The following is a 24,456-nucleotide window of genomic DNA, read 5'->3' as shown; positions in this document are numbered from 1 at the left end:
GATTCAGAAACCCATAGCTAAACATTAGATAGAACTCTGGAATCCCTAAGGAAGATGGGGAGGAAGGATGTAGGAGCCAGAGGGGCCAAGGACACCATAAGAACATGGCTCACAGAATCTAAGCAGCACTCATGGGGACTCACAGACTGAAGTGACAATCAGGAAGCCTGTCATGGGTCTGTGTAGGTCCTCTACATTTATGTCATGGTTGTGTAGCTTAGTGTTCTTGTGGGACTCCCAACAATGGGAGTGGAGGTGTCTCTGACTCTCTTGCCTGCTCTTGGGACCCTTTTCTTCTACTGGGTTGCCCCACCCAGCCTTGATATGAGGGTTTGTGTCTATTGTAACTTACTATGCTGTGTTCAGTTGATACCCCTGTTCTTTTCTCAGGGGAAACAGAGGAGTGGATCTGGGGTGGGGCACTGGGAGGAGAAACTGTGGTAGGGATGTAATACATGAGAGAAGAATAAACAAATAAAGAAGAAGAAGAAAGGTCCTTATGCAGAGTACGGTGGCACATACATTTGATCTCAACACTCAAGAAGCAGAGATAGGCATAGCCAGGCGGTGGTGGTGCACACCTTTAATCCCAGCACTTGGGAGGCAGAGGCAGGCAGATTTCTGAGTTCAAGGCCAGCCTGGTCTACAGAGTGAGTTCCAGGACAGCCAGAGCTATACAGAGAAACCCTGTCTCGAAAAAACAACAACAACAACAGCAAAACAAAAACAAAAAAACAGAGGCAGGCAGATCTCTGTGTATTTAAGGCCAGCCAAAAGGCTATATAGTGAGACCTTGTCTCAAAAAAAAAAGCATTAATTAATAAATGGTTCTTATCAGAGTCAGGAAGAGGACATAGCTCTCAAGATCTAATGTAAAAGAGAGCTACCTTCTTAAGAGAGTGACCCAAAGATGGCAGCCTGTGACAAACTGAAGCCCATAAAAAATAAATAAGGGCTAGAGACATGGCTTGGTGGGTAGAAGCGCTTGCCCGACAAGCATGTTCAGATCCCCAGATCCCACAAAAATGTCTAGTGGTTATAGCAACTCATCATAACTCAGGCAAAGACGGGATCCCCAGAACAAGCTGGCTAACTAGACTAACCAAATTACTGAGCTGTAGGTTCAAATGAGAGACCCTGCTTCAATATATAGAATGGAAAGGAAGATACCCAATGTTAGCCTCTGACCAGTAAACACACACACACACACACACACACACACACAAAATAAATAAATAATAACAGTAACAAGAGCACAGATCATTATAGGAGATCTCTGGTCTTCAGAGCAAGCCTCGATGATGATATTTACTGTCCTGATATGTTTGGTAATTACCAAGAAAACTTTGAAGAGAAAGAGCATATGCCCTGGAAGGAATTCTGTCATTATCTTCTGAAGTCGATATTGCAATGTAGAAAATTACAGACTGCATATAGGTTTGGTCCTAATTCTATGTTCTGTGAAAGAGTTTAAGGGAAGAACTCAGCAGTTCTTAGTCCCCCCCCCCTTCCCAGGGTGCATTTCATTGTCCTCTGCTTCAGCAACCTAATAAGGCTGGCTTTATAAAGGACTGGCTTTCTTCCTTTCCTCTCCTCTCCTCCTAAATAGCATTACAAAGGCTCTTGACCCCAAATGAGCTGTGGAAAAGGCTCACTGCTGTCCTTTCATTGGATAATAACATATGAGGCAGCTGTAGCATGCTGTAGATCACAAGTGACTACTGCCACTTCCATTCTAAATAGTTCTCTGTGGGTCCTGAAGAGTTCGGCAATGACCTCCACAAACCAAGCCCCTTATTCAGTCACTAACTCCAGGGGAACTGAGTAGTTCAAGTTTATTTTCCAGATGGAAACAGACCAGTACCCACCGTCTGCCCAGTTTGCCTTCAAGTCACCACCATGGAAAGGGGGTCGGTCCAGCAATCCAGTCATGCCCGTTTCTGACAGCTATTATTTACTTGCAGGACAGTGATGAAGTCAGGCTCAGAGCTGGTGAAAGCCGGGCTGCGAGCGTTCTTTGAAAATGCTGCGGAAGACTTAGAGAAGACCTCGGAAAACCTGAAGCTGGGGAAGTTTACCCATTCCCGAACGCAGATCAAAGGTGTTTCTCAGAATATTAACTACACCACAGTGGCTCTGCTTCCCATCCTGACATCCATCTTTGAGCACATCGCTCAGCATCAGTTTGGGGCGGATCTACTCTGTGAGTCCTACTGCGGTTTGTCACCAATGTCTATGCACTGGCCACAGACAGAGACCCACTCACTCACATTGACCTTGAGGGCAGAGTAGAAAGACAGATGTCCTATATTTTTCTTAGATTAAAAAAAAAAAATGCAGTGATTGATCCTCGGAAAGGAAGAAATCCTTTACTGTGAGTTTAGAACATTTCATCTCTCCGATTTCATTCTGAACCAGTCTCATACCTGCTCCGCTGAATTTGAAAAGGTTATCTGAGCAATCCTCGTCAGAAGTACTCTGCCACCAGGGCTTCCGGATGCCGTGCTCCACATTAAAAAGCCTTGATTATTCACTGGTACCATGACGAAAGGAATGAGGTTAACATCACATGAGTTTCCCACCCCACAATGGTTTTATTTTGCTTTGTACTTAGAAGAATGTCCAGCCCCACCCCCAACCCCACCATGTTCATGTTCTGTCACCCAGCTTCAGGACTGCTTATACATTGTCATATGATTTAATTTAGCCAGTTGTCCATAGCTTGGGCTATGTCTTCCATCAGTTAGTCCCCACTAGGCAGAAGTTTTATGACATGGAAACAAGGCAGTATCTTGGTTGGAAAATAAAAGATTAAATTGTTTCTAGTTTTGTTGAAATAGTCCGAGTGGTCCATGGTATGAGATCTAGATGTGGTTGGGGGCATGTTGCCTTTTGACAAAATTCTTTGTATTCCTTCAGAACTCTATTCCCTTAGAAAACAGGGAAGGCCATGATACAATTAGAAATACAACCTAATTTTTTAAATGAGCATATTTGAGATCTCTCTATCTCCCTCTCTCCCTCCCTTTTTTCCCTCTCCCTCCCTTTTTCCCTATGTCCAACTCCCTCTCCCTTCCTCCCTCTTTTTCCCCTCCCTCCCTTTTTCCCTCCTCCCCTCCCTCCCTCCCTCCCTCCCTAGAATAAACCATGGCAGATATATAGACTTTCTAAGAAAATTATCAAAAGTAGCATAGATGCTTCAAGTTTTATTAGTTCTTCGATCCAAACAAAGACAACATTACCCTTGGTAACATTTGAATGTCTTCTTTATTGAGTAAATGACCTGTGTGGAAGCTCCATTGACCCAAAGATTCCTTTCTCCAAGAAGCTTTGTGATCTTCATCAGAAGCCTTGCAGAGGACATAGGTGATTCAGGTGGAGCACAACTTCCTGTCAGTGTGTCCCAGCAACTAGCAAACAAATATCCAGTTTGAAGAGGATTTCACTTGTTTACAGAGATAGGGAGGAGGGAAAACTAGAGAGAGCAGGTGACTGATTCCGACCTTAAGGTTTTTTGGATTTGTTTGTTTTTTTTTTTTCCCATCATGGACTTTTCCATGTGATGGAGATGGAACTGAGACTGATATGTGGCTATGGCATCTCTCTGTTTCAGTGAGTGACGTGCAGATTTCATGCTACCATATTCTGTGCAGCCTCTATTCCCTTGGGACTGGGAAAAACATCTATGTTGAAAGGTAATTAGTTTTTGCTTACTTTTTTTAAGTTAAAACACTGTGGCTCAAAAAAATGTTGTGGGGGAGAGAGGGCCAACACATTCTGCCTAAACAGGAGCTAAACAAGAACAAAAATAGACATGCTAACATGGACTTAAGATAGCCCAGAGTCTTCAACCCTACCCAAAGAACTTCAGGCAACTAAGGAATGCCAAGAGCTGGAGAAATAGGCCTCCCCTGGGAAGAGCATACCAACTGCTTATCTAATACCAAATGATCAGCACATTATACAGGCTGAGAACTGAGAGTTTGTATTTATGTTTGGGAATACATAAGTGTGTGTATGTGTGTGTGTGTGTGTGTGTTTGTGTGTGTATAAGACAACAATTAATTTTTAAAAAGAGGCCATGAATTTGAAAGAGGGCAAGGAGGAATATATGGAAGGGATTAAATGGGAAAAAGGGAAGGGAGAAAATGTAGAATGCACATATAAAATTCTTAAAGATTAATAAGTATTGTGTTAGATTTTAAAAAGAAACCCACTTAACACGTTTTTCAGTCCAGCAAAACCCAAATAGTAACTGATCAGTAGTAGCTTCACAGCTGAGTTATGAAAAATTTATGATAATGTAAAGAAATGTAATGAAATTAATCAGATATATTATATATATGTATATATACACACACACACACACACATATATATATATATATATATATATATATATATATATATAGTCAATAGCTTTTCCCACCAAAGTCTTCAATCTGATACATATATATATGACTGTAGAAGCTATAAAATCCTGCAAAATCATATGCTAGTAACCAAAAACTGTTGAAGGCATGTGCACTTCGTTATCAGGGCTCCTGCAAAGCTTCCAGAGTCCCTGTGGTTAAAGCTTTCTGAGACACTTGGGAGACCTAAGGCAATGGCTTTAGTGTTTAATGAGTCTCTGTGTGACACACCCTTGGACCTTTGCCACAGTCAGCTGTCAGATTAGCAATGGTTTTAAACAACACACAGTTTAGTACCCGAAAAGCTATGTGATAATCTTGAATCTGAACAACCTTATTTGTAGGCTTGGGGTTCCAGCTTTTCCTCTATAACCAGTCTCTGGTGGTGGAAACCTAACGGCCCCTAGCTTTTCAGCCTCAGGGCTTATGTGTTGAATTGTTCTACTTAATTCCAGGGGTAAAATAAGAAGGATGAGAGCTTCAGACTTAGCCTTATGCTTGAAGGACTGATTCTTTTATCCCTTTCAAATAAGCAAGCCTGAAAGAATTCAATCTGTTTTTAAGTAATTTAATCTGAACACACTTGGGGGTCTACTAACATACCCATATATGAAGCTTGTATCAGACACCCTACAATCCAACCCTCATTTCATACTGAATGAAACACACATATATTAAACTTGTGTCAGTAAAGCAAAATGAGAACTTATCCCCTATAAGACCTTAAGAACTGAACTGGTGGATTAAAATCCGTCCTAGGAATGAGTTGAAAACCAGTCCATTCCATCACAGTCCCAGTTTCCAAATGGCTTCCAGGCTTCAGGAAACTCATTGAAAAACTAATGGTTACTGTTTTACAGAAATTATACAGAAATGGCTTTGTCATTAACAGTTAATGATTTTTTTTTTGTTTTGGTTTGGATTTTTGAGACAGCATTTCTCTGTATAGCCCTAGGTGTCCTAGAACTCACTCTGTAGTCCAGGCTGGCCTAGAACTCAAGAGATATTCTTAGTTCTGCCTCCTGAGTGCTTACATTAAAGCTATGCACTGCCACTGCCCATCTTATTGGATACCAGGAATTAGAATTACAGATGCTTGTGAGCCATCATGTGGGTGTTGGAATTGAACCCAGGTCCTCTAGGTGATCTTTTATTATTAAATCTATTTATTTATTCACTTTACAACCAGTACTAGCCCTTCCTCTTCTCCCAGTACCTCCCCCCATTTTCCTTAGAAGGGGAAGCCCTCCTCTGGGTGTCAACCCCCCCATACACACCCATTCTACTCCCACCTCACACATTAAGTTGCTGCAGGACTAGACATATCCTCTCCCTCTGAATCCAAGGCTGTCCATTTAGGGGCACAGAATCCACAGGTAGGCAGGCAACAGGCTCAGAGACAGCCCCTGCTGAACCACATGAAGACCAAGCTGCTTATCTGCTACATATGTATAGGGGGCCCAGGTCTAGCCTGTGCTCACTCCTTGTTTGGTGATTCAGTGTCTGGGGGGGCCCAAGGTTCCAAGTTAGTTGACTCTGTTGGTCCTCCTGTGGATTCCCTGTCCCCATTGGGCTCAATCTTTCTCCCAACTCTTCTATGATACTTCCCAAGTTCCATCTAGTGTTTGGGTGTGAATCTCTGCATCTCTTCCCATTGGCTGTTGGGTGGATCCTCTCAGAGGACAGTTAATGCTAGGTTTCTGTGTGCAAACATAATAGAGTATCATTAATAGTGTCAGGGATTGGTTCTTGCCCAAGGAATGAGTCTTAGTTTGGGGCAGTCATTGGTTGGCCATTCCCTCAGTCTATCTCTATCTCTGTCCCTGCACATCTTGTAGGCAGGACACAGTTTGGATAGTTTGGGTGGAAGGCTTTGTGGTTGGGTCACTGTCCTTATCCTTCCACTGGGAGTCCTACTTGCAGCCCGTGCTCTTAACCACCAACCCATCTCTCCAGCCCTGAGATAAAAATTTTAAACATGTATTTCTAACCAAATAAATAGAATTTATAAAAAGATTTTCCCAATTAACATCTCACTTAGTGAAGATATCAGAGAGAGAGAGAGAGAGAGAGAGAGAGAGAGAGAGAGAGAGAGCACATGCACACCAAGAAACCTTATATAACGTTTTGTACAGTTTCTGCATTTTTCTTTTGAACGAAGTAGACAAAAAGTTAATTTTGAAATATCAGGCCAGAAAGGCTTGTTCACCCATGGCTCTTTGTACTTAATCCCCATTCACTGCTGTGATTGCTCTGATCAGAGCTGTGAATATTGGAGTTTGCATTTTTTTATTCTACATCCACATAAGACTAGCTAGCCAGGATTAGATTAAAGAGATCCCAAGCTGGATGCACGCCTTTAATCCCAGCACTCGGGAGGCAGAGGCAGGCGGATTTCTGAGTTCGAGGCCAGCCTGGTCGACAGAGTGAATTCCAGGACAGCCAGGGCTACACAAAGAAACCCTGTCTCAGGGGGAAAAAAAAGAGAGAGAGAGAATTGTTTTCATCAACTGAAAACTTAGCAACTTAGGATCCTAGGACTGTGCTGCTGGCACAAGCAATGATTTTTTTACTTGTCTGGGGTTTTTGGTTTTTGGTTTTTTTGGGTTTTTTTTTTTTGTTTTTGTTTTTGTTTTTGTTTTTTGACATTTTAATCGTGAAATGCATGCTAACTCACAAAACAAAACCCAACATACAGAAAAGTATGTAAAGTTAAGTGTCTGCCATCTTCTTTACCCTATGCAATGTCCCATCCAGGTCCCAGGAAGTCACTAGCCACATTTAGGTATGTACCAGTCTTGATAATTTCTCTGTATATGCATTTTCAGGCATGTGAGATCATAGTATACATAGAGCTTTGCAGCTTTGTCATATTGGAAAAAGACAAAAACTCGATTTCTTTAACCTATGATTCATATTTCAAAATGTATAATTTAGTATACTATATCTATTAAGTTTCCACTTTAGAAAAAAAGCAAACTGTATACACAGCAATTCCAGCCTACTTCCCATCCCGTTTTCTATTTTGCTATAAAATTCACCGTAGCATTTACATTTTGTCCTGATATTTCCCGCCCTGCTTACTTTACGTTGTCCCTATGTCCTTTAGCACATCATCTACATTTCTTAACAGGAATTCCCTATTCTTAGTTTTCTTGAATTTATATATATATATATATATATATATGTATATATATACATATATGTATATATATGTATTTATATATATATAAACATATATGTATATATATGTATTTATATATATTATCTTTTGACAGTCTGGAGTCATCATGGGACAGTCACTTCTGTAAAAGTCCTGAGGTCTCTGTATGCTTTATAATGTCCACTCGAGAGCATAGAGCCTTAGCCACGATCATTTTCTCTCCAATGCATATAGCGTTCCACTCACACATGACGTTACAGAGGCGAGCAGGGCACTGGCAGCTCATAGGTCTCCTTCACTTCCCTATGATGTGGCCCAGGACTGACTGTTCTATTTCATCCTCTCCACTTTACTTTTCAGGTGAGGAAATTTTGCGTTATTTGAGATTTTTTTTTTTCCTTTTCTGTCGTTTGTATTACAAACAACTTGATTTTAGTCCATAGTTGATTGGATCCTTTAGTTTTGCCTACTAGTAAAACAATACTAAGCAGGGCAAGGAACCACAATCCCCTCAAAGGGACAGCCCCAGAGACTTAAATTCTTTTGTCTCTATCTCTTCAAAATACTACTGCCTCCCAGTAGCCTCTTAATTCATGGACCTTTTGAGAATATCCCAAGTCTAAACTACAGCACAGTTGTCGGTGTGTGTGTTTTTCCCTATCATTTGTTCTGGAAAAGTAATCCTGTATAAGTTTGTTCTTTAACCTTTCACACCTGGTTTCTTACTAGAAACTTTTAGCTGTTCTTTTCTGTTCAGCATTTTTGGTAATTTTTTTTTTTTTTTTAAGATTTCTTTGTGTTAATCTTTTCCATTTTGTTTTCTGTGAATGTATAGAGAAAACACATTCTGTTTTTCTTTTTCTGGATAAATTTGTTTATCATCTCTCTTTTTTTGGCTGCTAGGAATATTGTTAACTCTCAAGAACAAAGGTGTGTGCAAGTGTGCTCATGTGGGTGCGTGCGTGCGTGCGTGCGTGCGTGCGTGCGTGTGTGTGTGTGTGTGTGTGTGTGTGTGTGTGTTAAAACAGACGAGAGTAAACTGGGAGGGAACAGCAGGCAGCTTCAAAGCTGAGAACCTAGGAGGGGCCAACCCTTCCCAGAGCTCTGATGTCCACCCCTAAGAGCAAATGACTAGCCCAGGTGAGAAGTGGGCACAACTCTCACATTGCAGCCAGTTGTTTCTCTGAGAGATTTAATATATGCTCACCCTCTGGTGAGCTCCAAAACAAGTTCCTTCTCATTCTTTCATGCCAATGTACCTCCAGGAATTTCTCCAGGCTGGGAGTACAGGAGACAAGAATGGCAGGCGCATATCATTCTTAGTCCCATATTTTAACTCTGCAAGATGGAAGCTCCCCGCATATATACTGTCCACAAGGTCTTCAATGACCTTCATATACCTAAATGCTCATTGTTTCAAGCAACTTCTAAATCCTGTGTTTACCTCCAAAGACTTCTTTGGTCTTCTAATTCTGGAAATTATAGGTTTTGGCTCTTATTGTTGCTGTTGTCATTGTTATTATTGTTGGTTTTTAATTAGTTAGTTAGTTAATTTCATGCTCATGAGTGTTTTGTTTGAATGTCTGTGCAACATATGCATGCCTTGTATCTCAGAAAGTCAGAAAAATATGTCAGATGCCCTAGAACTTGGGTTACAGATGGATATCAGCTGCCATGTGCTGAGAATCAAACCCGGGTCCTCTCAAAGATCAGCCAGTGCTCTTAACTGATAAGTCATGTCTAAGGCCCCTTCTGTAGCGTATGTTTTAATTCTGCACCCCCACTTGATGGGTTTCTACTTTGTGGTCTGGGGTTATAACACATATTATAACTTCAGCACAGATCCAGATGTCCTTTTAATTTTTTTTTTCTAAATTTTGAGTTTTAGAGAGAAACATGTGATAGAACCAGCATTTCTCTACCACCTTTTATATAAATTGAGACATGGCAGCTACATGATATTGTTAAGGGGAAGGTTTTTGTTGTAGATATGACAGAGAGAACCACCAGAGCATCTGCCCATAGCAGAGAAAGTAGTAGACTGAGCATGGCCAGCAGACTGGATCAGGCCATGAGAGAAGCAGGAGCAGAGAAGAGAGAATGAGAGAAACATGGAAAGAGGGAGAGCAAGAAAGAAGACAAGGAGAGTGGGCAAAAGGAAGAATAGAGCCAGAATAGCAATGTTACAAGAAGGAGTAGCTTGGGGGGAGGGAAGAGAAGGATGTGAGAAGAGTTTAAAAGAGCCTGGATGCCAGCATGGAGCTGACATGTACAACAAGGTCTTGTGATACTGGGGAACCTAGAGGTCACAATGGTCATTTGTCCCTCCAGGCAGTGTTAAGGGAAATGGCTCCTTTGGGGGAGTGGAACCAGCCTCACAACTTCCCAAGGAATGCTGGCTTTTATCTAACCACCAGAATTTGGGAAATGGAGTTTCCTTTGGACCTGATAACTTTTAACTAATTTTTTCTTGACAAGAGGCCATCTATTGAATGGCAGAGGAATCACTGAGTATCCAGCCCAGCTCTACCTGGCATGTGACTTGTAGTTAGAAAAGATTCACTCACTTCAGTGATGGGAGTCGTTGTGAAAAGAAAAAGTCAACAACAAAAGTCAATAACAGAGTGATGAAGTATCTTTTGGAATACTTTCAAGTCAAAATAATATTGAGAATTACATAAATCTGTGAGGTTTTCAGATACCGAAAATCAAAGAGTAAACATATTGTTTATTTGATCATGTAAAATTCCTGACTTTTGTAATATGGAGATTTTTTTTTAAATTGATTTAAAGAGATTTCAGGGAAGATTTTCCAGACAATCAAGTTTGTGCCTTCATTTTTGTTAATCTTGAATCTCAGTTTTATTTTGAATGAAACTAATTTTTTTCCTTCACATTTTAGATGCTTGTTCCCTCCAATTTCCTGGCTTGCACTGATCAATCATTTCTGAGTGTATAGCACACATATCTAAGCCACCAAATTTATTAATATTGCCACTTAGGACTGCGCTCCCACCCCCACTGTGTTTTCTACTCTGCTCATGCTGCTTCCTCTCCATGGTATCATCATGAGTATACAGTATAGAACTCTAAAATCATGATGCATATATGTGTATAAAGTATTTGTCTTAGGGTTTCTGTTGCTGTGAAGAGACACCGTGACCATAGCAACTCTTCTAAAGGAAAGCATTTCATCAGGGCTGGTTTACAGTTCAGAGGTTTAGTCCATTGTCATCATGCTGGGAAGCATGGCAGTGCATGAGTTGACATCGTGCTGGAGGGGTAGCTGAGAGTTCTACATCTGGATCTGGTATGCAGCAGAAAGAGAGAGTAACACTGGACCAGGCTTGGGCTTCTGAAACCCCAAAGTCTACCCCAGTGACACATTTCCTCCAACAAGGATGCACCTATTCCAACAAGGCCACCCCTCCCAAGAGTACCAATCTCTATGAGCCTATGGGGTCCATTTTCAATCAAACCACCACAGTACTATTAAGATAGTCTAATTTATTTGTCTTTGCCTGTGTCCCTGACATTTAAGAGGCTCACTATTACTGATATCCTGTAAATAAGAGATTGACAAAGAAAGCCCCATAGTTTGGAAATGAGGAGCTAATAAATACTGGAATACATATTGAAACCTCTCCAGTCAGTCACCCTTGACTTACTTATTCTGTGAAACATACTCTATCTGGCAGTAAAGATTAAAGGAAAAAAAATGGTTTCCATATCCAATGATAAACTGCAAGTCCTTTCTTTTATTTTTGGTTGCTATGGAGCTAACCATGCAGCCTCTGCTCTGCCTGGAAGCTTTGCCCACGCCTACATTGCCCCCTGGGGGCACTAATGACTGGAGAAGCCTATGTCTAGTTCCATCACTCCATGGGCCTGGAGGCCCCAGGTCATTCTCTCTGGCATTTCACAGCCAGAAGGATTAATTGTCAGACTTCTGGGTTTTACTGTGTTAGCAGCTGGACCAGGAGAGCTGGTGTTTATCTCTCTTGGCTGAGCAGCTAATTAGCATCCACATGTGTCCCTGACTAGAGCATGCCCTGTTGAGAGGCTGGTGTGACTTAGATTTTTCAGTAATTAATATCAGAGAGGACAGGGTCATGTCCCTGTCACTGCTACCCTGCACAACGGGGACTTCTCAGCTCTTTCCCCCCACCCCCTCAAGGCTTGCCTTTATAGCTGTCTCACTGTCTAAACATCCACTGTCATGAGCTCAGAACTTCAATTTCAGTAACACAGAGCAAGTAGAGATGCTGTCAGTTTGGCTCCACTTCCCAGTGCCATCTGAAATTTACCTTCAGACCTGGGATCCTACCTAATCATTTCTTACCATACATGAATGTCTTTTAGATTCTCTTCCATCTGTGTTCCCCCCATGATAGCCCTTTCCCTGCCACACTTTCTCATTCTCTTCTTCAAAAGCGATACAGAAGAGACATCCAATAACTTCTTATTGACCATTCGGCTGGTACACACTGTGAAATGGCCCTTTGTGGGGCACTCATCTCAGTTATTCTTCCCTGTCCTCTTTGAGGGTACTGGCCATTTCAGATGTGAAGTTAAAGGAATGTTCTTTTCTTCAGGCCTATCTGCCATGTTGAGCTTGCCCAAAAAGGCAAGGAAGAAAGAAGAGGTTATGGAAAGGACAGTTGAGGGGAAAGGCCTGGTTTGGAGGCTGCTCAAAAGTGGGCCTTGGTCTCAGCGTTTTACACACCTTCCCTCTCCCTCTCCCTCTCCCTCTCCCTCTCCCTCTCCCTCTTCCTCTCCCTCTCCCTTTTCCTCTCCCTATCTCTCTTCCCACTGATACATCTCCAGTGGAGACTCAGGCAGTTAGTACACAAACACAGGTCCTTAGGTTGGCCTAAGGGTGCTCTGCCTGTGAAGCCTACCTGGATCAGGGAAAGACATAAGTCAGGAGTCTAACAGCCAGACCTTTCCCTGGAGGACAAGGCAGGGAAAAGTCATGTAGGAAGTGGTGAACTGACTAAGGACCCCTCCTTCTAGGATGATTTGAAAGTTATTCTCTAAAATACTTCATAGCACATAAGCGGTTCATTTCTTAAAAGCTGAGCCAGAGAAAATAAAGGATAAAAACTGTGTCTATTAGTTTTTCTTTAGAGTAGTTTAAAATTTCTCTTTTTGAACCAGTTTGGCAATTGAATGAAGCCTGGGTGGGTCTTCCAGTGAATCCAGAGCTTTATGCCAGCTCAGCCTCCCTCCCCCTTTCTCCCCTCTCTAATCAGCACACTACTCTTACCTCTCAAGCTAAGGCATTCTGTACTCTCTCAGGCTGCCCTAAAGATTCCAATCTATTCCAACAGCCTTCTCCAGTAATTTTATTCAAAAAAAAGGTTAAGATCACATTTTAAAAATTCAACTCAAATGCATCTCTTTCTCTAACGCAGCTGCAGAGTGAAGCTAATCCTTACAATTACTTTGTAACGATCTGGCTTTTTAAGTTGCATTCCTTTGTGGTTCTGTATGGAATATATGTTCTATCTTTGACCTATAATAGGAAGAAAAGACATTCACCACATATTGTAGTAAAAATTAATTGGGGGGTTCTACCCGACCTTGGATCATTTAGTTCCCAAATAAAAGGCATAAAACCTTTATATTTATAAGCCTTAAAGCACTAGAACTGGGCAGGTATCAACCCTTTATACTATTTTGTCTACTTCCTTGTCAATAACCCCCAAGTAAAACTTGCCATGTTCTGCCTGGGGCAGTCCTACTCCAATTAGCCAGCCCTTATGGCCATGTTCTCACAATCTACCTACCACCCCATGGTGTTTTCCTCTCCCCTCTCCCCTTCCCCCCTCTCCCTTCTTTCCTCTCCCCTCTCCCCTCTGTCCTCTGTCCTCTCCTTTTGGTCTCTGCTTCAGACCCCAAGCCCAGGAACCAAAACCCTGCCTTCCTCTCTTCGGCGCAGCTACAAGCTGTAGACATCTTTATTCAACCAATATTTTTAAATTAAGGAGCAAAATTACATAGCAACATTTGGTATACATGAGGATCATTTCCTCATTCCTAGGAGTAACCAGACCTTGGGGGCCAGGATTTAGCATTATAATACATAGCAACAGATCGAACCTCAGCAACCACTAATTTAACCAAAGGTTAAATTTAAGAGCAATTTGGCTTGCTTTTCAGTGAAAAAAAAAAATGCTACCACTTCTATAAATCCTTGTTATCTACTTTCAGAGAGTCTATGCTTTTGAAATTCCAGCTTTTGTGGTGCTGTTGAAATTGTTGGTTCTTGTCACAGTGAGGGGTAACTAACCCACACAGTCTTGGGTGCAGGTCTTGGTTGGGAACTGGAAGGAATCTTATAACTGACAGCCTGTTCCACAGATTTTTCAGGTACACCTTCTCCAGCAGGCTGTTATTTCCATGATGGTCCTATAACAGTCCCTCAGTATATCATTATATCATCTTAGCCCCAACTAGGTTCGAAGCAGTGAGCTCAATCTAAACCATTAGTATTTGGATAAAGTTGGGGAGAGAAAGTGCATGCAGTCTCACTGTGCCTCTGGATGTCCGGTGACAGAAAACATAGGAAAGTAGTGTGCGACATCCTGAGAAGGGGACCTAGCTGATATGTGGGGTCCGCACATGAATGGCACCACTTCTAAATGGACTTCTTTGTTTCCAGGCAGCGTCCTGCTCTTGGAGAATGTCTGGCTTCCCTAGCAGCTGCTATCCCTGTGGCATTTCTGGAGCCCAGCCTTAACCGCTATAATCCCCTCTCGGTCTTCAACACCAAGACACCCAGGGAGCGATCTAGTAAGTATCAACCCAGGGAGTAGCCAGGAAGATGGCAGGATAGAACCACAGCTCTGTAGTGTGTTACGTGGTGTGTTATTAACTACTTCTCTTGTACCAGGTAAAACATTACAAGGGAAAATTTTTTTTTATTATTTTGGCTTGCGGCTTAAGAAATTCATTCTCTCAAGGCAGAGAAGGCATGAAGGTAAAAGTTATGAGGCAGCTGGTCACATTGTGTCCACACTAAGGAAGAGAGAGAGAGAGAGAGAGAGAGAGAGAGAGAGAGAGAGAGAGAGAGAGAGAGAGAGAGAAATGTTGGCTCTCTACTCACTTGCTCCTTTGTATTCACTCTGAGATCCCAGCCCGTGGAGTGCTGCTGCCCGTACTCAAGAGGAGACTTCCCTCCTCAGCAAAACTTCTCTAGAAATTGCCTCTCAGGCCTACCTACTGGTGATTCTAAATCCCTTACTAAGTCCACAAGGCTAATCATCACAACATGAAAGTAGGTCAGTGGGTCTAGGTTAGAGACCAGATGTTGTCTCTTTCTTGTTGGAGAAATGGGCTCGAAAATGACTTTTTTTGATGATTAGACTTTTGATAGTTCTTTCATCCTGAGGAGACAGTCTAGGTGGATTCTCATGTCCTGACATCTCAAGACCTTGGGGTCTTTTGTCTCCCCCAGGTCTTCATTTCTTGTCTGTGCCTAGGGACATGACTACTTTTATCTAGGCTTTAGTCAGAGTGCCATCACAAAGTACCATATGCATAATAATAACCTCAGTACAGTCTTCAAAAGAAAGGTGTGCTTCAAAAGGACACTGAGCATGTATTATCTACCATCACAGAAAATAAGACATTGAATCTCACCAGAAGGAATTGTAGTTATAGAAGGAAAAGACTTTTTAACAGAAGAATTGGTGTGCATTCACTTCTATAGCAGAGTGGTAAAGTATGTATGTAGGACAAATTTGGCCCACAGCCTATTTTTTACAAATAAAGATTTGTTGGAAAACAACCAATAACCATTAAAGCTAAAATCCAAATCAAGTTGTAATCCTTCTGGAGAGTGAAAACAAGTACCCTCATATTTGGATTCAGTGTGATATTAGTTAAGATTGTTACAGGAAGCCCACTAGAGATGACCAGTTTATAACCAGTTGAAAGTCTTCATTCCATCTAGCTGGGACTACACTGAAGTAATCAGGACCCAAGTGTTTAGGTTTAGGAGTTTTAGAGGTAAAAACACATAATGGTATCTTGCTGGAAGCTGCACAGGAAGGTTTCGTGCAAACAAGCAGTTTAACAGAAGCTAAGATAAGTAGTTAGCTGGAGAGAGAGGTTTGTGCAAGCAGGCAGTTTAACAGAAGGTAAGCTAGCTTGGGCATCTTGACTTAGGTTCCTGGAACAGAGTTGGGATTCTATTTACATGGAATTCTCTATCAAGAAGATTCTAGTTAAGTCTGAAATAGCTTCAGCAAGAATACAAGATGGAGAAAGCTCTGTACTGTCTTGGGATGACACAAGATGTCACAAGAAGATAGGCTCAACTAAAAACTCTTCAATAGCTTTATTTTTAATAAAGCTTGAATTCCAACAGAACTATAATGATTTGATGAAATCTGAAGCCCAAACTGCCAAATTATAGGTTTTGCCATATTAGCAGAAAGAAAAATATAGTAAATCATTTTAAACTACAGTCCATCTCACCTAGAGACAAGGTTTTCTTAAATTATGGATATATACTACAAATGAAAAGCTATACTCCATAAAAGTTCCATTTATTTCAGGTGCTCTTTCTCAAACTGTCTTTAGGTCCCAAGCACACCTCTTCACCACTGTCCTTCTAATCTAGAATGCAGAATGCTAAATTACAGGAGTTTCAGTCTTTATTGCTTCTCATTTCACATACTAAGAATGCCCTACCCCCCAAAAGGGTCCCCAGAATAATTTAGGTAAGACCACTAATAAAGTTCTACTGAATCAGAATGTCAGTGGGAACTGGAGGCTAGCATTTGATATGCACCAATGGATATTCACGAATGGAAAACCAGATGCCCCATTTACCAAAGGCAATGGGAGATGAGAGAAGTGGCTCTCTCTGGCAGGCAGACACCTATTTCACAGGTTGCTGCATGTCAGTGTGCCAAGTTTGAGCTGAGTCCATACTGTCATTTTGGGGGCATTATTGCCTTTCAGGGACCTTTGGACCTAATTCCTTTCTCTATCAGCAACACTGAGACTTGACCCCCAAGCCTCCTGCTTTTCACTGTTGGTTTAAATGAGCAATGAATGATTGCTGAGCATTTCTGTGGCTCTTTTTTAAATCATATGTGTGGGGCTGGAGAGATGGCTCAGCAGTTAAGAGCACTGACTGTTCTTCCAGAGGTCCTGAGTTCAATTCCTAGCAACAACATGGTGGCTCACAAACATGTATAATGAGATCAAATATCCTCTTTTGATGTGTCTGAAGATAACTACAGCATATATACATAAAATAAATAAAACTTTAAGAAAAAATAAAATAAAATCATATGTGCATCAAAATGTATTTTGGGATGCACAAATTACCTGGAGAATAACTGATAGCTTAATGGGCCATAAAACAGTAGACTTCATTCATTACAAAATGGGCGGCTAAGGAGAAAAGGAGAGGAAGGGATGTTTAAGGTGACAATGATGGCATGTTTTTTGAATGTATGGATTGATTTTATAGTATCACTCTTCCATCAATTGGGCATCGCTATTAATTAATGTTTAGTGTTGTGCCAATAAAGTTAATTATATTAGAAGCTTCAATACCCTAAGAACATGTATCACTTTCTTATCCAAAGCTAAAATATGCTTAAGAAAAAGTTTAACACTGTTTTGTGACACTTATTCAAAATGGCATAAATCCTTAGCCACATGGAAATAGCCTATTCATCAGAGTATGGGGTTGACAAAAATGTCCCATCACCAGCCTCCTTGCTTACTTTCCATACCCTGTTTGAATAATCAGCCACTGAGAAAAGAGGCCCAATTCCAGTGTAATCTATCAGCCTACCTTGCAAAGGGGCAGTGCTCTTTGGGTGAAGAGCTGCTAGGAGAAATGAATAAAGAACTTTAGAATCTTAGTGGTTGCCTGAGTCACTTGGTTGGTGTGTTAAAGATATCCAAGCCCTACCACTGCCACTGGTATATCCAACTCAGTAGAGCTGGAGTAAGGCCTTAGGACCTACATCTCTGATGTGTTTCCAGGGGATACAGCTGCTGCAGGTGAGAGGTCCCCACCATGAGAACCATTATATAAAAGCTACAAGGGCAGTATGTTCTAATGACTTTTCCCAACACTCTTGTGTCTGGTGCTAATAAGGTTCCTTTGAGGCTGACTTCAGGTAGCTAACATACCAGAATTTGCTCTTTGAGATTATCGTGTGACATTTGGAGCCCAAAAACACCCTCTGAATCATAAATGTTGGTCCCATTCAAGGACCAATTATTGCACGTATAAATAACTTCTAAAGGTCATTATCATGACTGCAGTGCACCAACCTTAAGCAACTTCTTGTTCTTCTTATATGGGAGAAAGAAGTGTCTATGGTGATAATTATCTATGTGACTTTTAAGCACACACACCTGAGCTTTCTTATATATAAAATCATAATAGCAAATAAGTATGTCAGTTGCCGCTGGTGGTTGGCATTGTTCTGAATATGAAGCTCCTGGTGCAAAGCTTGACTTCTCAGCATTTAACTATTTACTCTGAGAGTGTATATGTAAAATCACCTCGTGCATAAGGGTCTCTCAGCATTCCCAGGTTGTTCCTCGTGTTTTCTGATGCACAGAGAAAGATAGATGCATCCTTTGCCAACAACGTGCATCAGCAATACAAAAGAAAAGAAATCTAATCCTCTCTGAAATAATACTGAATTCTAGTTTCATTTCATCCTGGTTGTCCCTATCCAGTGAAGTGACCTCAGTCATACAAAACAGAGAAAGGGAAGTTAACGCACTAGTCCCAGTGACTATGCTTTCTTAAAAAGCAAAGTGAGTGACTGACAGAAAGTCACTTAAGTCACCTGAAGTTATCGATCATTTCTGTTGTAAAGACAGAAAATCAATCCGGGAGCAATTTTTTTTCCTCAGTGTATTTTGAACTTGGTGCTAAGCATTAGAGCCTCTAGGCCAGCTTGGGAAAGTTAGATGGAGTGTTTTCCTTTCCCTTTTATGGATGTACAGAAGTGATCTGGATGATTGAAATAGAATTTGGCATCTGAACATTGAGTTATTTTGCTCTGGATGCTACTGTTTCCTGCAATGGACACACACTGAGGTCCCAATAGTCAGGCCAAGAGGGAATGGCAAAGGACCTGTTTGTCACAAAGTAGTCTTGCGCACTGTCCCTCAGCAGTGTCCCCATTGTGCTGCTTTAGCTATATTTTTTAACTTCAATGTGGCATTTAGGTAAATGGCCCTGGAAACTACAGTCTACATACACAACTCAGGTCCCGAGACTGCTCTCATCCAAGTTCATCCCTTTAAGGCTCTGCAGTGGAAATTTATTTGTAAAGACCAAAAGAATGGTACACTACATCACCATGCCTTTGAATCAGTGGTGCCTTTCTTCTCCCTGTACTCTCTCGGTCAGTTCTGGGGATGCCAGACAAGGTGGAGGACATGTGTCCTGACATCCCCCAGCTGGAAGGCCTGATGAAGGAAATCAATGGCTTGGCTGAGTCAGGTGCCCGGTACACTGAGATGCCTCATGTCATTGAAGTGATCTTGCCCATGCTCTGCAACTACCTGTCCTACTGGTGGGAGCGGGGACCTGAGAATCTGCCCCCCAGCACAGGACCCTGCTGTACCAAGGTCACATCTGAACACCTCAGCCTCATCCTTGGCAACATCCTGAAAATCATCAACAACAACCTGGGCATTGATGAGGCCTCATGGATGAAGCGTATTGCAGGTACCAAAACCTTCCTCTCATGGTCTTTGGCTCTACAGTTAGGGCAGCCTGAGTCTCTTCTTAAATCTTTTAATAATTCTGTGATGATTTTGAGCAAGTTCTGTTCTGGGTTTTAATCTTCTACCTCCCATTTGCTTAGCAGCAAACTTGGGTCTGGGGGTGTAGACCAATTTGTAGAGTATTTGCTTAGCATGTATGAATCCCTGGGTTCAATCCCCCGCACTGCATAAACCAGGCATGTTGGCATACCTCTGTAGCATGGGCCTTTGGGAGGTAGAGGTAGGAATTCAAGGCCAGCCTGAGACATGTGAGACCCTGCCTTAAACAAAGACAGCACAGTAAACTGAATGGGCATACTTTCCTCAAACCCTTACCCCCACCCTACTCCCCTGCTAATCCAGGCCCTTCAGATCCCCCAAGAAGCCCCGTAGATCAACTGCATTCCTCTGTGATGATCATTGCCTTATTTGTTTGGGTGCTTAAGAAACCCATTGGCTCTTTTGTTACTAATTATCTATAATTTATTGGTAAGTAACCTTTTGCATTTGGCACTTATATAAAACTCACTCCCATCTCTGTACTAAATTTCTCAATGTCATTTAGCATTTGCATTTCTAAGACTGGCTTGAATGTAGCTAACAATAGCACTTTGTTTTGTTGCTTTTTTTTTTTAATTTTCTCTCTTTCTTTGTATCCTCTTTAAGTCCTGATGTTCAATAGGCTCTAAATAAATGCTATTAACCAATTTTCTGTTCTTGAAGCAACCAAAAGACGGAAAGTTTTGGAAAGTTAATGTAGGCCCCACAGTCAAGAAACCATGAATACTTAGTACCCTGCCTGTCAAAATAGAGTCTGGGAGCTCCGCACTGTGGAAAATCATTGGTTTTGGTGGAACTTCAGTTCAGGTCAGGGAGTCCACTTGTCACAGCTTCCCGCATCTGACCTCCTGGACCATGAAATGCCAATGCTAGGCTACAGGGAGCACAACCCTGAATGGTGACCTTTCCCTTTCCTGGCAAATGCATAGACACATTTCTAGAAGAACAAGTGGGAAGGATTCCCACATCCTCTCAGTCTCACAAATGAACTGAGATTAAAACTGACCCTGTGGACAGATAATAAATAGGGTAGACAGTCCCTTATTGCCAATTACCCTTAAAAGGTTGTTAATCCTAAGGCAATTTAATGGATTCTTATAGTGTGAGTTAAGGGAGGGCCAACGATCAGAAAATGCGCTCCCTTCCTGTGAGAGTTTCCTGTCACTGAGGAACACTGGTGGAAACAGAATTGTAGCTGTCCTTCCTGTAGCAAATCCACATCTCATTCAGTGAGGCCACTTAACTCCTGGTGACTAATGCAAGTCAGTTTTAAGGACCTAACTTGAGCTCAATTCAGTAAAGCAGTGGGCCTGTGCCTTGGAGATTGCTGAGAAGTCAGGACTCCATGGTTAATGCATGTTATCAAAAAAGCTACTTTTGCCTTCTCCAGTTGAAGCTATCACTTCCTCCTTTATAAGAAAAGCAAAACATAAGGAAAAAATGGGAGGTAAAAGAAAACTCCTAGAATGTAGTTGTTCTTAAGTGAATTTCCTCCCTAAGCTAAAGAAACATAGAAATAGACATTCGAATGTCCATTGCCAATGGTTCAGGATACATTCATTTCATTTCACTTTTTCTTGCAATCACTCTGATTCTTAGACTCATGCTATTCAGCTCAGCTAACCTAACTCATAATAGCATAATCAGAATATAATCAATGGGATATAAAAATAGGATAGGACATGTGGGTTCCCATTCATTCTTTTTATAAAAGGCCAACAGGGCAGCCCTGATAATTTCTTGTTCAGCTTCTCTGCTTCTATTAATGCCCCAGTTTTTCTAAGCCTATGCTCCCTCCCTCAAAGTCCAAAGAAGATGTCAGTGCTGAGAGCATATGCTCTTGGCAGATTTTTTTTTAAATGAAATAATTAGAAAGCATGTGTAAGCATAACATATAAGAATACATATACATTTTATTTTTAACACATAATAAATATACAGATTTAAGGGTACAGTGTGACTTTCAGTGCACATATTCTATGTGTAATGACAGATCAGGGTAACTGACATATCTGTCACCTCAATAGAAAGCTTATTCCCAGATCAGCACAGGACTGATTTCCATGAACAAAAGCCTTCCTGCAGGGACATAAAATCTAACTGATGAGCCAAGACCAACACGGATAGGCTATCAGATGATGGAAGATAGTCAGTTAGAAAAGAGAAGGGATATGGCCTAGGCCATGCATATATGGGGAATTCATGTTGGGTGGGGCTCCCGTGGCCTGGAGTTGCTGAGCAGTGTGGAGACCTTTTGCAGCTGTGCTAGATTCTCACTCTTCACTGTGGACTTCAAGGAAGGATTACAGATAGGATCTATGCACAGATGTCATCCTGTATTGATGGTTTCCTTAATCTCACCTTTCTGAATTTCATGAATGGTTATAACACATGGAATGAGACTAAGGTCCTCTGTTTGCAAACGCAGTATATGCTCAGCCAATCATCAGCAAAGCCAGGCCCGACCTGCTCCGAAGCCACTTCATCCCCACTCTGGAGAAGCTAAAGAAGAAGGCGGTGAAGACTGTGCAGGAGGAGGAGCAGCTGAAGACTGATGGCAAGGGGGACACCCAGGAGGCCGAGCTCCTCATCCTAGATGAATTTGCCGTGCTCTGCAGGGACCTCTATGCCTTCTACCCCATGCTGATCCGCTATGTGGACAACAACAGGTATGGAGGAGATGTCTGGGAGTGGCTGGCTGCTCTCCAAGGCTGGTTTGTACAATCAGATAACATGGAAAGATGATTTTGCCTTGTGTTGCTAGGGAGATGAAGGATGCTATAGCTACCACTACCAGTCTTTCCACCAGTAGTCAGGACATATATGTACAGTGATTTCCTTGGCCAATGATTCTGTATGGATTAAGGCATGCATCCTCATGGGCCACTACAAGGCAAGGGGAGCTGGTAGAATAAGGTTTGCATTGTCTCATTTTTTTGACAGTGCGAGGCACTGTTCAAGGCCTTGAGGTAGGGGGCATACTCTTTGCCATAGGAGCATTCCTTTTGGAAATAAAAAAGCACTCACAACTGAAAAAACAAAACAAACCAATACGATATCGAAAGAAATAAAGTGAATTAGGAAGGGCAAGTAAAATGCAGCTCCTTAACTGTGATGTTCCTGGGAAAGCAGCGTTTGAGCAAAAGACCCGCAGGAAATAAGAGGCTGGGAAGCATACAGGTCCAGAAGAAGATCCTTGTGGGAAGAGGGACTACGGGCGGAAGCAGTGTGTTCAGGATGCTTAATAGTTGAAATGCTCGAATGTCATAATTAAGCAAATTAATTCCTATAGTGCCAGAAAGTTTCTGTATGAGCCATCCTTTATCCAGATCCAATATGTTCATTTGGCACATAAAATTCAATTGTGATGTCATGAATACTGAAACAGTAATTTGAGATATGTGAGGGCCTGTAGTCCTGTAGTCTGTAAGGAAAGCAGGGTATTTGTAGGACAAACACAGATATTTTTAGAGAACCTTAAAATGTGGTATTGAAGGCCCATACTGTATTAGCTACCTTTCTCCTTCCTAACTGATGGGAAACAATTTAAGGAAGGATTTATGTTGGCTCGTGGTCTGAGGAGACACAGTCTGCCATGCAGGGGAATGTGAGGCAGTAGGGGCTTACTTACATCTGGGTAGATAAGGAAGCTGAGAAAGAAGAATATCATGGTTTCATTGTCTATCCCCTTTTTCCTTACTTATTCAGCCTGGGACCCCAGTCCAGGAAATGGTGCTACCTACCTACCTTCAGGGTGGGTCTTCCCGGAATTCATATAATCCTCTCTATAAATACCTTCATAGACATAACCCAAATCTGAGGCCCACCAATGCCCTAGGCATTTCATTTTTTTAACCTTCATTTTAATTTTATGCGAATAGGTGTTCTGCCTACATGGGTTTTTGTACCCCGTGTGTATGTGTCTTATCCCCTGGGACAAGAATTACTAACAGTTGTGAGCTGCCATGTGGATGCTGGGAATTGAACTCTGATTTTTCTGGAAGAACACCCAGTGTCCTTAACTCTTGAGCCATCTCTCCAGTTCCCTCCCTAATTATTTCTTAACTCAGTCAAGTTAATAATCAAAGTTAGCCATCACAAATCCACCCCTTGTCAATTTAATACATAAATATGTCACTTTAGACTATACTATTTGACATATGCTTCCCCCCAATCAAATATATAATTTTCCCATACTGATTCTCTACCTCAATGTACACTAATTGTGACAATACCCAGAGTCACTACAGACCTTTCTGTAGGACTGACCCAACTTCAAACACTTATATATGTGGTGCCCATGGGTTGGGGGTGTAGTTCCAAAGGAGTGTTTCTGTAGGATTTTTAAAAGGAAATAGCTAACAAATACTACAATCATTAATTCACAACTGAAGTAACATGCGCTGGACCCATACAAGATTGGCTATTTCTACCTTAACCTCTGAACAACTGGATCCTGATAGATTATGGGGAGGGGGATCACTCTCTTTACTTGTATACCCTCTCCTAAGTCCACATGGTTCCAAAGTATATATAGAAAACTGTCTAAACAAATGTCATAAATAATTTTAAAAGGAAGTGGCCAGGCTAGCCACAGTTTCTCTGTGCAGAACATAAACTCAGATTTCTATGAACCCCCAAATCTTCTGGTCACTAAAATGGCCTGTTTAGGTCACTAAACAAATAGACAATAACATAAAAAAGAGATTAATGAAAAACAGTGGAGTAGCAAGGTGGTAGGTGTTGTTGTATGGTATTTAATAACTCTATTAGTTCTTATTATGACCCAGTCAGTCCCCCCAATAATCAAGTCAGAGTCTTATCGTTTTATTTAATTAGTTTTAGCACAATTACTGGGCTATTACCCCTAAACTATTTTCCTTCACTAGACTAGTTATTTCCCAGTTGCATTCCCCAAGTTACTTGATGTTTGAGTTTTGCCAGGGCTGCTTTGCTCCCCATCAATCCATCAATCTGTTCTCAGATGCACTTCTCTCGGCCTCATGATCCTGGTCCATCTCACCTAATGGAGATCTCTTGTCCTCCCATCTCTCTT

The 24,456-nt window shown here is 41.6% G+C and overlaps 1 protein-coding gene across 9 annotated transcripts in view; it reads left to right on the top strand.

Annotated features, from left to right (window-relative positions):
* Window positions 1–24,456, top strand: part of Ryr3 (ryanodine receptor 3) — a 538,051-nt gene that overhangs the window by 443,522 nt on the left and 70,073 nt on the right. For 8 of the 9 annotated variants that reach the window (XM_031371354.1, XM_031371353.1, XM_031371355.1 and 5 more), the window contains 5 exons: window positions 1,965–2,203; window positions 3,614–3,695; window positions 14,242–14,372; window positions 18,982–19,302; window positions 21,829–22,069. In XM_031371354.1, coding sequence (XP_031227214.1) covers window positions 1,965–2,203; window positions 3,614–3,695; window positions 14,242–14,372; window positions 18,982–19,302; window positions 21,829–22,069 — 1,014 coding nt within the window. The remainder of the gene's footprint in view (window positions 1–1,964; window positions 2,204–3,613; window positions 3,696–14,241; window positions 14,373–18,981; window positions 19,303–21,828; window positions 22,070–24,456) is intronic. The other variant, XM_031371356.1, reaches the window with a different exon arrangement.

This window comes from Mastomys coucha, unplaced genomic scaffold, assembly GCF_008632895.1.
Source record: "Mastomys coucha isolate ucsf_1 unplaced genomic scaffold, UCSF_Mcou_1 pScaffold15, whole genome shotgun sequence".
Taxonomy (NCBI): Eukaryota; Metazoa; Chordata; class Mammalia; order Rodentia; family Muridae; genus Mastomys; species Mastomys coucha.
Note: the sequence above shows the minus strand (reverse complement) of the source record. Positions and strands in the feature narration are given on the sequence as shown.